The sequence below is a fragment of the Cetorhinus maximus genome, chromosome 30, assembly GCF_964194155.1.
Source record: "Cetorhinus maximus chromosome 30, sCetMax3.hap1.1, whole genome shotgun sequence".
Taxonomy (NCBI): domain Eukaryota; kingdom Metazoa; phylum Chordata; class Chondrichthyes; order Lamniformes; family Cetorhinidae; genus Cetorhinus; species Cetorhinus maximus.
The window spans coordinates 14,093,823-14,110,861 of record NC_135908.1 but is presented as its reverse complement, the minus strand read 5'-3'; the positions used below and the strand labels follow the sequence as shown (position 1 = coordinate 14,110,861).

General features: G+C 40.5%; 1 protein-coding gene across 1 annotated transcript in view; it reads right to left on the bottom strand.

Moving 5' to 3' along the window:
* Positions 1–17,039, bottom strand: part of LOC144669943 (neuroplastin-like) — a 66,592-nt gene that overhangs the window by 32,197 nt on the left and 17,356 nt on the right. The window contains exons 2-3 of the mRNA XM_078532225.1: positions 8,749–9,096; positions 2,727–2,901 (exon numbers count right to left, since the gene is read on the bottom strand). Of these exons, the coding sequence (XP_078388351.1) occupies positions 2,727–2,901; positions 8,749–9,096 (523 nt within the window). The remainder of the gene's footprint in view (positions 1–2,726; positions 2,902–8,748; positions 9,097–17,039) is intronic.

Sequence of the window (17,039 nt, the reverse complement as noted above, 5' to 3'; positions counted from 1 at the left end):
GCTTTAGAAATACATAAACCAAGCTGGGAGCCTTCAAACCAGCCTGCCTCCCCCCTCTCGCACTCCATTGTGGCTCGTAAGCTGCACCATTAATTCGAGCCCTGTGTAAAAATAAACAAGAATCCTAGGCAAAGTCAGTCATAGCTCAGGTGCATGTTTTAGAAGTCGGGAAAGTATCGATCGCATTTCGCACACCCGGTACAAAGATCTGGCCCATGGTAAAACCATAAGATGTAGGAGCAGAAGTAGGCCATTTGGCCCATTGTGTCTGCTCCGCCATTCAAATAGAGCATGGCTGATTTGATAATCCTCAACTCTACTTTCCTGCCTTTTCCCCATAACCCTTGATTCCCTTACTGATTAAAAATCTGTCTATCTCTGCCAAACAACCCAGCTTCAATAGCCCTCTGCAGTAAAGAATGCCACAGACTAACTACCCTCTAAGAGAAGAAATTCCTCATCACCTGTTTTAAATGGGCAACCCCTTACTCTTGAGATTATGCCCTCTGGTCCTAGACTGTCCCACAAAGGGAAACAACCTCTCAGCATCTACCCTGTCAAGCCTCCTAAGAATCTTGTGTGTTTCAATAAGGTCACTTCTCATTCTTCTAAACTCGAGTACAGGCCCAACCTACTCAACCTCTCATCATAAGAAAATCCCTCCATACCCGGGATCAACCTAGTGAACCTTCTCTGGACAGTCTCCAATGCCAGCATATCTTTCCTTAGATGAGGGAAGCAAAACTGTTCACAGTATTCTAGGTGTGGTCTAACCAGTGCCTTGTACAGTTCTGGCAAAACTTCCCTATTTTTATACTCTATTCCCTTTGAAACAAAGGCCAACATTCCATTTGCCTTCCCTATTACCTGTTGAACGTATGTTAGCTTTTTGGGATTCATGCACAAGGATTCTCAAATCCCTCTGTGCTGCAGCCTTCTGCAGTCTTTCTCTGTTTAAATAATGTTCAGCTCCTTCAGTGTTAAAATATTGTAGTAGCTCAGAGAGTGACAGCACTGTGGTACGAAGCCACATAGCCTAGGAAGACCCCATTTTACATCCTTTCCTGGCGTTGAATTTGTTAGTGGTGGTGGAACCACTACAATTTACCTTAGCTTCCCAGACTCAGGGTGGGGAGTAACAAAAATTAGGTTTCCAACTCTTGATCGCTATTCATTTAACTTCAACTAGATATCAAGGAAATATGATCTCATTCATCTATAATAACCCCCAAAAGTCAAACTGTCCACTTACTTTCTAATCTTAAACATGAAGATCAGTTACTTGGGAAAGGTACTCGAGGGACACTGGTATTAGTGCTATCAAGTGACTCAACAACAACCTGCTCACCTTTGCAGAATTTGGTTTCAGCCAGGGCCACTCAGTTCCATATCTTATTACAACCTTACCCAAACATGGTCAGTGTTGAATTCCAGAATCGAGCGAGAGTGACTGCCTTTGACATCAAGGTTGAGTGTGGCATCAAGGAGCCCTAGCAAAACTAAAGTCAACGGGAATCAGGGAAAACTTGCCACTGACTGGAAGCATACCAAGCACAAAAGATGATGGTTGTCGTTGTCAGAGGCCAATCATCTCAGCTTCAGGACATCACTGCAAGAGTTCCTCAGGATAGTGCCCTAGGCACAACCAACCTCAGCTGCTGTATCAATAACCTTCCCGCCAACACAGTGTCAGAGTAGGAATGTTTGCTGATGATTGCACGGTGTTCAGTGCCATTTGCATATACTCCATGCCCACATGCAGCAAGACCTAACAACATTCAGGCTTGGGCTGATAAGTAACATTCAAGCCACACATGTGCCTGGCAGCGACTGTCTCATCGCTAAAGAGGATAATTATCATAATTTTCTTGGGGATACCATTCACCAGAAATGGAACTGGACCAGCCATATAAATACTGTGGCTACAAGAGCCAGGGTCAGAAGCTGGGGATTCTATGGTGAGGACCTCAGCTCCCAACTTCCCAAAGCCTGTCCATCATCTACAAGGCACAAGTCAGGAGTGTGATGAAATACGGTCCACTTGTTTGGATAAGCGCAGCTACAACAGAACTCAAGAAGTTTGACACCATGCAGAACAAAGCAACCCCCTTGCTTGGTGGCCCATTCCCCACCTTCAACATTCACTCCCTCCACCAACAGCACACAGTGTGTACCATCTACAAGATGCAGTACATCTATTTGCCAAGCTTCCTTCGACAGCAACATCCAAATCTGCGACCTCTACCACCTAGAAGGACAAGGGCAGCAGGTGTATGGGATCACTACGTTCCCCTCCAAGCCATACACCATCCTGACCCGGAACTATATCACTGTTCCTTCACTGTTGCTGGGTCAAAATCCTGGCACTCCCTCCCTGACAGCACTGTGGGTGTACATGGACTGTAGCAGTTCAGGGCAGCCGCTCACCGCTACTTCTCAAGGACAATTAGGGATAGGCAACAAATGCTGACTTTCCCAGTGATGCCCACATTCCTAGAATGAAAAGAAATATTTGTATTCAAGGCCATTCTATCCATCCTCACACATATTCTACATAATGCATCCAACCATAGAATTTACAACATTTTACTTAATTCACCAAAGGAAAAAATCTCCACAACCTCTCTTTGATATATAGAGGGATCTGACAAAGTTTATTTATTCACTCCCTCAGTTCCAAAGTGCCACTCTAATCGATTACATAATTCCGAAGTCTTAGTTCTCACTTGTACTCTGTGCTGTTTGCAGCAGTAGAACTCTTGGTCCCAGAAATCTCTTCTCCATCTTTCATCCAAAAACTGCCATTGCTGGGAGTTGGTGCCAAGGTCAGGTTACAAAATAGGAAGATGGGTGGGCTTGGGTGTTTTAAAACAATGTCTTCAGATGGAGTGATCCTTGGCTCTGAAATACAGAGCAAATTAAAAGTAGTTAGTGAACATAAAATTGCTGCTAGGCAGACGACAAATGCAGTTAGTTCCAGCCATTCAGAAACACAACATTCTTTCAACAGACTGCTGTACTGTATTATTAATTTCCTAGAGTGACTATTAAGATTCTGTTAATGGACAGCTGACAAATATCCATTACTAAATATTAGCAAGTAAGTACTTTTTGCTACAAAAACACAAGTACGCCCTTCACTATAAAGTGCTATGTTAAATAGGAATTTGGAAATAGTTCAGGCGATGGACAGATTTGTTGCTACCAGATTAGGTAAGCACTAAGAAAGCTGAGACTTCAGGGTTATTTATCTATCTAAAAATGTAGGAAGAAAAACTGTTCTGTAAAAATACTGACCCGAATGGCCCCCGTGACGAAAACAGCATAGTCACATCACACCATGCCACACTGGCTTTGCTGCTAGCCAAATGTCCACTTACTAATATTGAAACATGATTATAAAAACAACATCCAGATGGGAGCAGATTATTGATGGATTTTAACAGCACTCAACAGTGAAGTTAATCCCTCGTGAACAGAGAATGATCAATTTTAGAAAGTAAAATTCAATCCATGAGATTTGCAGTCTCTTTCTGTGGTTAATAAAAAAATAAAAAGAAATGCATATTTTACTGAACATTTTTAATTCACTCACTATTTGGTAGCAACAAAACTGTTCTCAAAAGGGTTAAGTGAAATATTAACATAACTTAACCAGTATTGGTTGGGAACTTGAAGTAGATTTTATCAAGTAACAGTTGAGGAGCCGTTTTACGAAACAAAGTTAGAACCATTGAAAAGTTACGGTGTAGCGAGAGGCCATTCAGCCCATTGACGGCAGATATTAATTAAAACTTTGTTTTTCCACTAATTGTAAGGAATAAAATCAATTAAGATGCAAACAGTTTTAACAAAAGGGATATTGGATAGGAGGAATGCTCACATCACCAATACTTCATCACAAGTTTGTACTCAACAAGCAGTCAAATAGCATCCAAATCTTGGCAACCAAGATTTAAATTTCCTGCTATCAATCCACAAACACTTTTTCTCCACCATTTCTGCACTGGAACGAGAAGGGTTTTGTAACTAGATCCAAAAGGTTTAGCAAGTACAAAAATGTTATAAAAACACTGACCATCAGTCCATGGGTGATCCGGGGTCTGCAGTATGGCTTGGTTGCTAATCTGACATGGTGGTACAGGTTTAGATGTTAAACTATACCTTCCCTTTAAAATCAATGCTCAAGAAGTACTCCTTCTGAATCTAGCTAGCGTAAATTAAACAATTAATGTAATTTCCTCAGGTACAGGTTAGTCAGTTTGAAGATCTAGGTCAATAACTGGCTTACTTCCTTCAAGACTAAATTGGGTCTTTGAAAAATGTGTTGGACATCAGCCAAGCCCCAGACATTTTAGATGGCAAGTCAAATGCTTAATGGCAAGACCCATTTACCATTTAATGCACAATACATTATTCTCCTCAGCTGGGGCAGGGTCCCTTTAGTGTCACAAAAGGAAATTGTTAATTACAAATGAGATCAGAATGCAGAAGGAGCTTATGACTTTTTATCCACTCCATCATGAAGACCATCTACTTCCGCTTCCAGAACCTGACTCTACCCTACCTCAGCATATCTATTGTTGCCCCAACTTTTATTCATGCTTTAGTAACCTCCAGATTGACTATACCAATGTGAATCTCAGTTCTCATCATCTTTCTAAAAAAATTATTTTGGTTTCTGGCACAAATTATGGAGTCTAATCTATTACAAACAGTCGAAATTAAGATCACTGAATTGCCTTGAGTTTAACAACAGAAGTTTGCCCTTCACCTTAGCTGTATGTATGCTAATTTCACTTGATCTCCCAATATAGTTTCATCTTCAGAAGTAGCAATTAAGAGAGTTAGCTCATCATTATACTGGCTGAGGTGCAGAACCACACTGTGGATATCATAATTACAGTAGCTGAGGCTATTCAGTATATCCTGACTGTGCTGGTACTACATTGGATCTAACTGCTCTAATCCAATTCCACCCTCAACCACTCACCCGCCCGCCGCACCCACCCCTCCCACTCTTTCCTCGTACCCTGCAATATTTATCAGATCTTCACCTGAATTCTTAAATATCAATAGCTTCTTGCGGTAATGCATTTTATATTCTAATCAGCCTGAGCCCGAAAAAAGGTTTGCATAACTCTTTCTAATCTGCAGAAGGTTTCTACTTACTTCCGGCATTTCCATTAGCAATAAAAAAAAAACTGAACAGTGGTACAGGACAAAGTGTTTTTTTTTAAAAAATTGGTAAATTAAATATTGAACATGTTGCAGCCGGACAGAAAGAAGAAAAGAAACTGGCCAGGGCCAAAGTTTGCAAAGCACCAACAGTTCAAAGCTGTACAGGATTCACCACTCAAAGTTGAGCTATTTATTTTATTATTTCCTTCCTGCAAACCTACTTGAAATGGTCAAAATTAAACACACACACACAAACGTTTGCAGCATCAAATGGTATTAAAAATAATTCATAGCAACTTTATAGGTCAGTTAATTTCCGCATTTGATATTTTTACTGGACTGCTTGGCAGGCATCATAACGGACTGCAAAGTAGAGGAAACCACACAGCCTAATTCTGATCACTCAATTTCAGACATACAGCATCTCTTTTGGATCTCAATAGGCTGAGCTTTGAACATATGGAAGTTAAACTTCCTAATTTTATTTTTTGACCTCTACTTTAGCTTCAAAAGAAGTTAATTCAACCCCATGAATACAATGTTCAAAATATTTTCCCTTCTCATCAATTGAGGTTTCCAATGCAATTAAAGTTAGAGGAATGGAGGGCACAATATCAGATTCCCACTCACGCCCATATCATGTCTCGAGCAGTGTCTTGATAGCTCTGCAGCCGATATTTTTTTCCATTATTTACATATAAAAATAATTTTGGTTGTATATTATTATTTTTCCACACAGGGGTTCATCGGGAACGTGCCACTATTTGCAGTGGGATCCCTTATTGAAAAAGTCCACATATCATACTTGACACTCCAGAATTTCTATATTAAGAAGCTACAATTTCTGGCAACTCAGCATAAATTAGCCTTTTCCAGATTTCTGAATCTCAACCTCAGCTGACTTACAAAAAGGGATACTGTATTTGTCTCAAGATCTACTTGAACAATTAAAAATATATATTATGGGCATTGCATTTAAAAGAAGTGATCCCATTAAAATTCAGAGGAGATATACTGCCACTGTAAGGGAGATACCAGTGCAGAGAACAAATCTAAAGAGCTGGTGACTTTGAAGACGGAAATGGTGAATAATGAGAGTGTGGTCGCTTTGTGTTCTACTCTGTGGGATGGAAAAATGAGGGAAAGTTGGGGGGTTGGTGGGTGGTGGTTGGGGTAGGAAAGAGAATTCTCAACAACAGGATCACCGTCTTCAATGCCTACTCACCATTCCGAAAGGCTGTGCTCTCCTCCTTAGTTTTGATATCATTAAGCAACTTACCAATACTACTGAAAAACAAAGGATTAAAGCAGCTGCTGGTGCAGAATGCAATTAATTTGCAACAGTAATCTTTCCTTAAAAAAACACAAGGACCAAAATCACTGTTGGTAATGTTAGTGGGCAAGGTTTAACAGATTTGTGTCACATTTCTCTGTTCACTATTTTAAATGCAAGCATTAACCAGCAAGTTTTCTGTTCTGAAAAGTACAAAACCTAGCATGTAGCAACATCATCTGCTAAAATAAGAACATAATTATAGCCCATAGCACAGTGCTTTAAAAGCAAATAGAGCTCACTGGTCGGCAGCACTAAAGTTTCACATTGTAGCATGAACTCCATTTAAGTCTCCACCAAAGCATCAACAAATTTCTCAAGCAGGGTTACCTATTTTGGCTCCAGATTACTTTATGCCAGGAGGTAAATTTTTAAACCAGGTTATAGCTATAACTGCACTAAGAGTGTGCATAAACTATGTGAGCGTCTCAGTGGTACTTCAACACTTTACAACATCAATCTTTTGGGTTTATCTTGCACTTTTGCATTCATGTACATTCTAAAGTACATCGACATGGAAGTGGCAGTCTGGCTGTAGCCTTAAATATGTCTAATAAAACATTCTGAAAAGAAAGGGCTTCTCTGAGATGCAACTCCTATCACTTTCATGGAATAATTTAGACTCTTGAACCCAAGCATGATAATGTGGATAAGGCGCACAATAGACAATGAAATATGAATAGCATTTAAGTTCCACAAACCATCAGTGGCCCCTATTTTTTTCCTTATAGTACAAAAATATCTTTATGCTTGGTTCATATCAACGCTATGCTTGCTTGATTAGTATAATGACGAGTTACTGTGGCTATGCACTCAAAAGTATAATTATTAAATCAATAGTTAGATCTAGTGGTATTAATTCAAGAACCATGCAATGCTGGACTCATAACTCCTTCCATCTAGTATCCTGGATGAATTGCTCTGCATTCACTTAAAATATTACTTTAAGAGCAAAGTTTGAGTTCATGGTTCTTTTTAAAATATATATATACTTTTGAAAGAAAAGGATATATGTGCTAGAGAGTATGCCAACAGTTCTAAATCCATGCAGTTTTTCACAAATTGAAACCTGTCTGCCAGATCAAAAATGCAGTTTTACTTTTCTCTCAAAAGTTTTACACTGGGGTGGTCTCAAGGCAGTTGCTTAACTGGAGAGACAAAGCATGTGGCAGATTATTTGTAAGCTTTTAGCGAACAAAATAAAATAAAAATTATTTTCAGCACATCAATAAAAAGATATGGTTAGCTACAATGCATGGAAGGCATTTCTTTCAACAAGGTACAACGGCTTTTTGAGTACAAATTCTCTTTTTGAACACATGAGATGTCTGACAGTTTACTGGTTAGATCAGTCAGGCATTTAAAAATGATTTCAAAACTAGTCCAACCTCAAACATTTCTGACCAGTGTTATGCACTCTGTCCTCAGGTGGCAGGAAAAAAGAGAGCAGATACAATTTAAGCATCCATTAAGTCATTTTCATCGACAGTATCACTGTTGTGGCTATTAAATTAAATGCTCAGTGAAATATTTAATATTCTATTACTTGGATAGAGAGTATGCTAGGTCTAATGAGTACTCGTCCTCAGCTATCATTTTTAAAATTGTTTTTGGAACTGTGTCACTGCATCTTTTTTTCTACTCCTGCAGCCACAGAAACCCATTAGCATTCAGAGCACCTCCCTTTGCAGTTCGCTATGCTGTCTGTCCCACATCCAGCATATAGTACACAAGAATAAACCTCTCACACGTACACCCACACAAGATATTCATCAGCACTCTAGTGGCTGGCTACGGCTGCTTTAAAGAAAACCAAGTCTGGTTAGGTTTGCATCTCAAGCACACTAAAAGGCTCAATAAAAAGACGGATAAAAACAAAACTTCTCAAGCGAGTGTTCATGGGCAAAATGGGAGGGTGGGGGATGGTTACTTAGCAGGTAAGGAATTTGTGGGTCAAACACATTACAATGGTTAATGTAGGCAGAGTAAAGTGGTTTAAATACTGGGATTTTCTAACAGGAGTTAAGTTGCACAACCTAGAAGCATCATGAAGAGGATAGGCAAGACAAAGTGCAATATTCGAGGCATTTCTAGACTATTGAAGGGGAATGCGGGTCTACAACATCATAAATGGAGAAGGGTGGTGGGAAAATCTAAAAAAAAGACAACAGGAAAGGAGCAAGGTCTTGCTGACCAGCAGGAACTACTATGGTACCACTATACGTAGTACTCACTTGGTAGGATGACAACAGTGGCCTGGGCTCGTATCCAGGTAATGGCTGGATTTTGTCGGAGGTCGTTCCGCCTGGGGTCGTTGCTGGCCCTGCACTCGTAAGTCCCCGTATCTTCCAGGCCCAACCTAGTGACACGCAGCACACTCACTCCATTGCTGCCGTAAGCTGTGTTTATTGAAACCCGCCGCTTCAGAGCACCATCCCACAGTTGTATGAACGAGTCGCCCCTGTTGACCTCAGCATACCACCACTGGATCTCTGGTGTGGGGTTCCCTACCACATCACAGTACAGCTCAAAGGTGTCGCCTGTCAGCTTAGTTTCTGACAAGGGTGACTTGACAAACCCAGCTGGAGGGAGGGCAGTAGAAATGTAGTGATAGAGTAGTCAAAGCAGCCCTAAACTGAGGATATTCTTAACTCTAGACAGGTTATAACAGAAATTGTTTATTTGTAAATTAGCTTAGAATACAATAACAGAAAGTAACAGTACACATAATTTAACAAGAATAAGTCACAATGTTAGGTACTGAAATGGAAAAAGGGTACATAGGAAATGTGGAGTATGGAGTTATTAATTAGTTATGTACTCAAGGCTTCCTTAGGTGAAAGAATAATTTGCTGAGATTCATTAGAAATAGGAATTAAATAGGTCAGAACATTACTACACAGAAATGAATAGGAATAGATTAGTGTTTTAGAAATCTGTGATGTGTGCACAAGTTAAAATATAAAGAAAAGTAAATTGTTGTGCTCTTTGTAACCGGCCACATTAAGATATTTTGGATTTGTAGTTAACCGATGATGTAGCTGAACATGGCTCTTTACTGATCACTGTACGCGACAGTTGGCTTTTGAGGATGTTGAAGTACCTTTATTGCACTGGAAATATATCCCGAGCAGAAAAATTCAGCAACTTCCCCAGTAATGTTCTTTTCAACTCCACGAAATATACCCAACTCCATTATACCTCAACATCAAGAACAGACATAAATAAACCACTTGATTCATTTTATTGCACAGGGAAATCTAACTAGAAGTACCCATCTGCTTATTAAGTATTAAAGAATTTAAAACAGGAGGTAATGGAAACTTCTCTAGGAACCAATTCAGCTATTCTGTACAATTGTTAGCCTTACTGAACAAGTTCCTACACATACTGTAGCGCTTGCAACATTCACTCCACTGGAATGTGCAGAGCACAGTCACAACTAAGTACACAGTAATAGAGAAACCAAAAAAGTTTTAAAAATTCAAATTACAAAGAGCTTTATTAAAACCTATGTTTGTACACACTGCCTGTTTTCAATTTTTGATTACTCTTTTATGCAAACTCTAAATCCCCTAATGTAAACATTTAAAATGGAAACCCTAGATGTAAACAGTCGAGTAACAATGAATTGCAGAATCTGGCTAATAGATAGCACATTGGAGTGAGTTTCTAAACTCGGAGTTCTGTCACTTTTTGTACATTTAAAAAATACAATAATTATCAATTGACTGAGTTTAATCAATATGCTACCCTTAAGATTTGAAAATAAAGCATTTTTCCCAAGGTTCTTATGATCATGATTTGGGTTCTGAGCATGGCTCTGGCCTTATGCAGCTGTTGCATTCTACTCCTGATATACACGTTACCTTAATGCTACATTCGTGCACAAGTAGTCAGGTTTTTGGTCATTTTTACAACATATGGAAGATAGTACTTAAGAACTGCAGTGAATATCTGCAGTTTACACAGGATTTAAAAAATATAAAATGCTGTGGGCCTCAGTGTTCAAATGAAGCTAAGGTTAGATTGGGGCCTCGGTAAAATATTCCGTGTGTCCAAATCCCTTCATGACCTCGCTCCCACTGCTCCTATCTCTGTAACCTGAACCCCGACAGCCCAGCAATCTTTGTAGATCTCAACGCTCCTCCAATTCTGGCCACTTGTGCACCCCCAATTACTCTACCATTGGCAGCTGAGCCTTCAGTTGCCTCAGCTCCAAGCTCTGGAATTCCCTTCGTAACCCTATCTGTCTGTCTCTCTCCACCTTTAAGGTGCTTCTTAAAACATACCTCTTTGATTAAACTTTTGGTCATTATGCCCCTCCATGTCAAATTTCGTTTGGTAATACTGCTGTGTAATACAGTGTTTCTCATGTGTCGGCGCAGACTCGATGGGCCGAAGGGCCTCTTCTGCACTGAGATTCTGATTCTGTGAAGTGCTTTGGGACGTTTTAACTGTTAAAGGCATTATATGTATGCAACTTGTGGTGGTAAATGTCAATATCACTCAGGCCACAGGATGGCTAGTGTGGGAAATGGAATAAGAGGTGCAGTAAGAGATGTTTGGAGGCTGGGGACTGAGTCACACTGGAGCAGAGTGGGCTATGCTATACCTGACCCAGGGGTGCTTGGCACAGATATAAATAGACATTTTGCAATCCCAATGACAAAACATACATTTCAACATTGCTTACATATTAAAATGGGTCTGACTGCCATGAGGGTGCATTAGAATCAGCATATAACCACCAAACACAGGAACAAGAGTAGGCCATTTAGCCCCAAGTCTGCCCTGCTATTCCATAGCTCATCAACAAACTAACTCCACATACCCACCTGTGCCCTGCATCCATCAATGTTTTTGGTTAACAAAAATCTATCAATCCCAGATTTAAAATTAACAATTGACCTAGAATCAACCAGTTTGCAGGAGAGCGATTCTACCACTTTTTACGAGGATAATTATTTCCTAAATTAACTGGCTCTAACAACTAAGCAATGTCCCCTAATCCTAGACGCCTCAGCCAGCAAAAATAGGGTTGTTAGTTTCTATTAGTTCCCCCTGACATCCTGAAAAATTTGATCAGATCACTCCTCAGCCAGCTAAAGTGGGAACAAAAGCCTAGTGGCACAAAGCACGTTTAGCTACAAACGTTTCTGGTGACATCAAGCAAAATATCTAGGTATCGAAACTTGGCAGGCTACCAATGCAAAATTATATTTTCAATCTTAAATATCCAATGCAGCAGTGAGAGATTTGTTCTTAGACATAACTGGAAAGACAAAAGCCTGAAAATGAGAGAATGTTTAGTCAAAGACTCAAATAGATCTGAAGGCAGCAAAGGGATCATTTCAATTAACAAGGTTATTGGGAGGGAAGTCCATTAATTTGCTTTTGCTTTTCATGTCCCATTGCTATAACAACTATTCCTAGGTTCAAGTATAAGTAGCCCAATGGTACTGCAGATTTGGTATTCAATTCGTTCCCATTGATTTCTGTTGCTTATACAGAAAAGCCAAAAAAAGTTGATTTACAATTAAAAAATAACTCCATGGAGTGTTTTTAAAATCCTATTGTAACAGTTGGATTTAATACTAGTGCCCTCAAATGCAGAACGGTGGGATGAAAGGGTCCCATGTCTAAATCCTGTTCCTTGTTGATATGGAGCTGAAGTACAATATTTTGCCCCCCCACCCCCACCCCCCCCCACCACCACCACCACCACCACCACCACTGAAGCATGAATCAGCAAACTCATTTCAGGGCCACAGGACAATTACTGCAACAAACAGTGGGAAGCAGAAAAGCACCTTGGTGCAATGTGAGGGATGTGCATCTGAGGTGATGTAGCTGAATAGAAGAGAAAGCTTTCCTCTGCACCTGGCTAGATTTGTACCTTAACTCTAGAAAGTAATACATTGGATTCCTGTTTGATAAAACAAAATAACAGGTTTGGCTAACAAAGCTGAACACTTGGATTGGACTTGCTTAGCTGCATCAGCTCAGTCACGTAGCTACTTACAACAAAAAGAGTATGGGTAGGTATGTGTTCCACTTCTGTTTGAAACTAAAAGGACAGACAGAACTCAAACAGGTTCCTTCAAAATAAGGCATCTCTCCAAGAAAGAGACCCATCTGCAATGACCTGCAGTCTGTCTAGAGGGTACAGTGCCAGCAATGCTCAGTAAGCAACTGGAGGCACGACACAGTCCCACCCTCATAGATCAATTAAAACAGAAATAAAACTGAAGATGCTGGTAAAACTCAGCAGTTCTGGCAGCATCTGTGGAGACAGAAACAGAGTTAACGTTTCAAATCAAATGATTTTTCTCCCGAACAGGTGTGCACTCTCCCTGTGGCTGGCTGTGCTTTGGACAAATAACTTTTTGATAATGCTAAGTGGACTGCAAAGCAGTGAATTAGTTGCAAAAACAACCTTTTGTTTACCAAAAAACACAAAGCTGGGAATATCCCTTTATACTGGTCCTCCTCGCACACTTTTCCTACCCATTGTAATCTTGCTTTAATGTCTATTTCTTAATGAAATGGAAAGGTACTGACTATTCTACCATTTCAAGTGAAAAACTTACCTCTTTACTTAATTCATCAACCACTATGATCACATCACAGCACAACAGCTAGTATGGAGCACACAGCAGCCTTCATATTTAATCTCGATAGAGCAGTTGTCTTGTCTCAAAATGTTTTTTTTTGCAAACTCCCAATATTAGTGCACAGGCAAAATATTCTCTATTTAAAAGAAACACAAATAAACCAAGTCTACAAAATACAAAACATCTTTCAGGCCCCTGGATTGTGCGCCTCACCGTAGTTATGCTTTCGTCAATTTCAATGTGCATGCATCTTTTGACAAATGCACAATGTGCATGGAATGCAATTGAAAATTCTTTTTTTAATAATATTTCAAACATAAAATTACAATAGGAATTTTTTACATTTAACACTTCACCAGCACAAAGTGCAGGGGGTATGTTTCAGAATCCAAAGGTGAATTATAAACCCACCACTTACCCATTACAATAAGTTTTCAAAAGCACACACTTTGCATTGATGAGATAGAAAGAAAGACCAACAGTGAAATAGGTTTCTAACCCAGAAACAGTTATATAGCCATACAGGTCGAAGGGATGCCAAATTCAATGCCTGGCCTATATTAAGTTGGCTAATCTTGCTGTCCTAACCAATGTCAGCTGGAGCAGCAATAGGGGCACAAATTATCTCAATTCGCGGGAGAAAGTGAGGAGGAATGAAATGGAGAGTGAGAAAAAATTCTAGCAAGGCCTGACTGTTGTCCAGTGAACCCTGGAGGTCTGGACATTAAGCAAAGACTGGCTTTGCCTCTGCTGCTCCTTACTCTCAGTTTTCAGGTTAATGCATGGTTGAAAAGCAAGATATCAATGCAAGATAGAATGCCACCAACCACCAAAACCTACCATTTTCAGCAGAAAACTAGCAGAGGGAAGAGAAATAGAATAGGCCAGAAGAACAGCTTGTGTAGGGATTAACAAGTCATACCAGTGCAATAGGCCTGATCCTCAAAGGATGGAATTAAAGCAGATTTCTGGTGCAGTGTATACAGATTATTATGCTGCACCTGCCAGCCTTCAGACAATTCAATTCACTCCACATGATATCAAGAAATGGCTGAGCGCACTGGATACCACAAAAGTTAGGGGCCCCGACAACATCGTGGCTGTGAAAAAACTTGTGCTCCACAGCTAGCCAAGCTGTTCCCGTACAGCTACAACATTGGCCTCTAGCTGACAATGTGGAAAACTGCTTACGTATGCTCCAACCACAAAAGGCAAGAAAAAAATCCAATTGCGGCAATCCCCACCAGTCTACTCTCAAATCTGCAGCAAGTAATGCAAGGTGTAAACAACAATGCTACCAAGCTATCACCAATAATTTATTCACTGATGCTCAATTTGGATCAAGGCTTGATAACAACCTTGGTCCAAACATGGGCAAGAGAGCTGAATTCCAGAGATGACATGAATGTGACATCAAGGCAGCATTGAATAGTGTGGCATCAAGAACTCTAAAACTGAAGTCAATGAGAATCAGGATGAAAACTCTTCATTGGCTGGATTCATACTTAGCAAGAAGGAAGTTGGTTGTGGATGTTGCAGGCTAATCATCTCAGCCCCAGCACAACACTGCAGGAGTTCCTCTGGGCAGTGTGCTAGGATGAATTTCAGTTGCTACATTAATGGCCTTCTCTTCATCATGTCAGAAGCAGGGGTGTTTGCTGATAATTGCAGAGTATTGAGTACTATTCGCAACTCCTCAGAATAATGAAGCAATCCGTTCAGATCTTGCTGCCTGCGGGGACAATATTCAGGCTTGGACTGATAAGTGGCAAGTAAAACTCAAGACGTTTACAGCACAGGAGGAGGCCATTCAGCCCATCGTGTCTGTCCAGTCAACAAAGATCTAACAACGCTAATCCCATTTTCCAGCGCTTGGCCCATAACCCCAGAGACTATGGCAATGCAAGTGAATATCTAAATACTTCTTAAATGTTACGAGCGTTTCTGACTCAACAACCATTTCAGACAGTGAGTTTCAGACTCCAACAACCCTCTGGGTGAAAAAAATTTTTCTTCCAACTCCCCTCTTAGCCTTCTACCTTTTACCTTAAAATCTATGCCCCCTGGTTATTGACCCCTGAACTAACGGAAAAAGTGCCTTCCTATCCACCCTATCTATGCCCCTCAATCTTATACACCTCTATTAGGTCCTTTCTCAACCTTCGCTGCTCCAAGGAAAACAATCCCAGGCTATCCAACCTTTCCTCAGTCCCTCCAGCCCAGGAGGGTTAATATATTTAACACTCGTGTTAAATAAGCATATCTGCAGACTGATGTCCAGAATTGCTTGGAGTCAAGAGAGTTGCATTAAATGGTTAATAGAAAGGAAACATTTTCATCATAAGTTAGCCTGAGACTGAGACTTAATTGCTAAATTTGGAGTTTAAAAATGATCCTGGGGTAAAGAATCTTAGTACCATATTTCTTCAAAGGAAGCCAATAAAGAAAAACTAATTCAGGCTATTAACACATTAACATATAACATTCATGCTATGCAAGTGCTAAGTAATGACCATCTCCAATAAGATGGAGTCTAATCACCTCCCCATGAAACTGACAGCAACCATTGCTGAATTCCCCACTATTAACATCTTGAGGGTCATTATTATTGGAAACTTAACTGAAACAGTCACAAATTCTATGACCACAAGAGATGATCAGTAAGGTGGGTATTCTGTACTAAGTCACATCCTTGCCCCCTAAAACCTTCCTACCAGCTACAAAGCTCAAGTCAGGAGTGTGATGGAATATTCCCCACTTGTCTGGATGAGTGCAGCTCCAATAGAACTCAAGGAGCAACCTGCTTGATCAGCACCTCATCCAACACCATAAACATTCACTGCCTCCCCTCACCGCCGACGCTCAGTGGCTGCAGTGTGTACCATCTACAGGGTACACTGCAGAAATTCACCAAGGATTATTTGACAGTGCCTTCCAAATCCACGGCGAATATCACCTAGAAGAACAAGGGCAGCAGGTGTGTGGAACACCACCATCCTGACTTTTAAATGAATTGCCATTCATACTTCATCACTAGGTCAAAATTCTGGAGCTCCCTTTCTAACAGCATTATGGGTGTACTTGCACCACATGGACTGCAGTGGTTCAAGATAGTGGCTCACTATCACCTTCTCAAGTGTAATTAGGGACTGCCAACAATGCCCACATTTCTTCTCGTTTTGGCTTCTCCCATTTTACTTAGGTTCGCCACAATGCTGGTCAAGAACCCAACCCCATCTGCTTCTGTCAATCATCATGTTCCAATCTCACTGCGTTTAAGTCTCTCGCCACCTCATCTTTTCATCCGGTCTTAGGTCCTCTTCTTCTCCTCCTTCCTGGCAGTCCCATCTCCATCATTTGCCTCACCATATTTCCTCTCTCTCTCTCTCTCCACAACAGGTGACTAAACCATTTCAATCTCTTCGACAGCCACATCATGTGGATGAATAAAAAAAATCTATCCTGTACTATACCTAACTTGTCTGAATGTAAAGCTGTGCGAATGTAGTAAACCGAATTTTGCACCTTGAAGTTGCTGTAATTGCTTTAGTAAGTAATCTACAGATTGTTACACAAGGGGAAAGGCAAAATTGAATTCCTTAATTTTCTTGCCATCTGTCCGTAAGCAGGGCTGTTTTTAATTTTTGAAGTAGACTGTGGTGTGTTTCCCCAACCCCTCTATCTGAGAGGTCAATTTTTAAAAGCTTCAGGGAGGCTTAGACTTGACGCAGACTGTTGGTCAGCCTGGAGTCCTGCTTTGATGTTTGCAGGCTGGAGTTTGGATAGCAGACTGAGGTGCGAGTCTAGAAATGTAACATTAAAGCCTTCCAAAGGGCAGAAGCTTCATCATGTGACATTGCCCATTAATGAGTCAGCTGAAGGCTAAAAAGTAGTTTCTATTCCTCTGG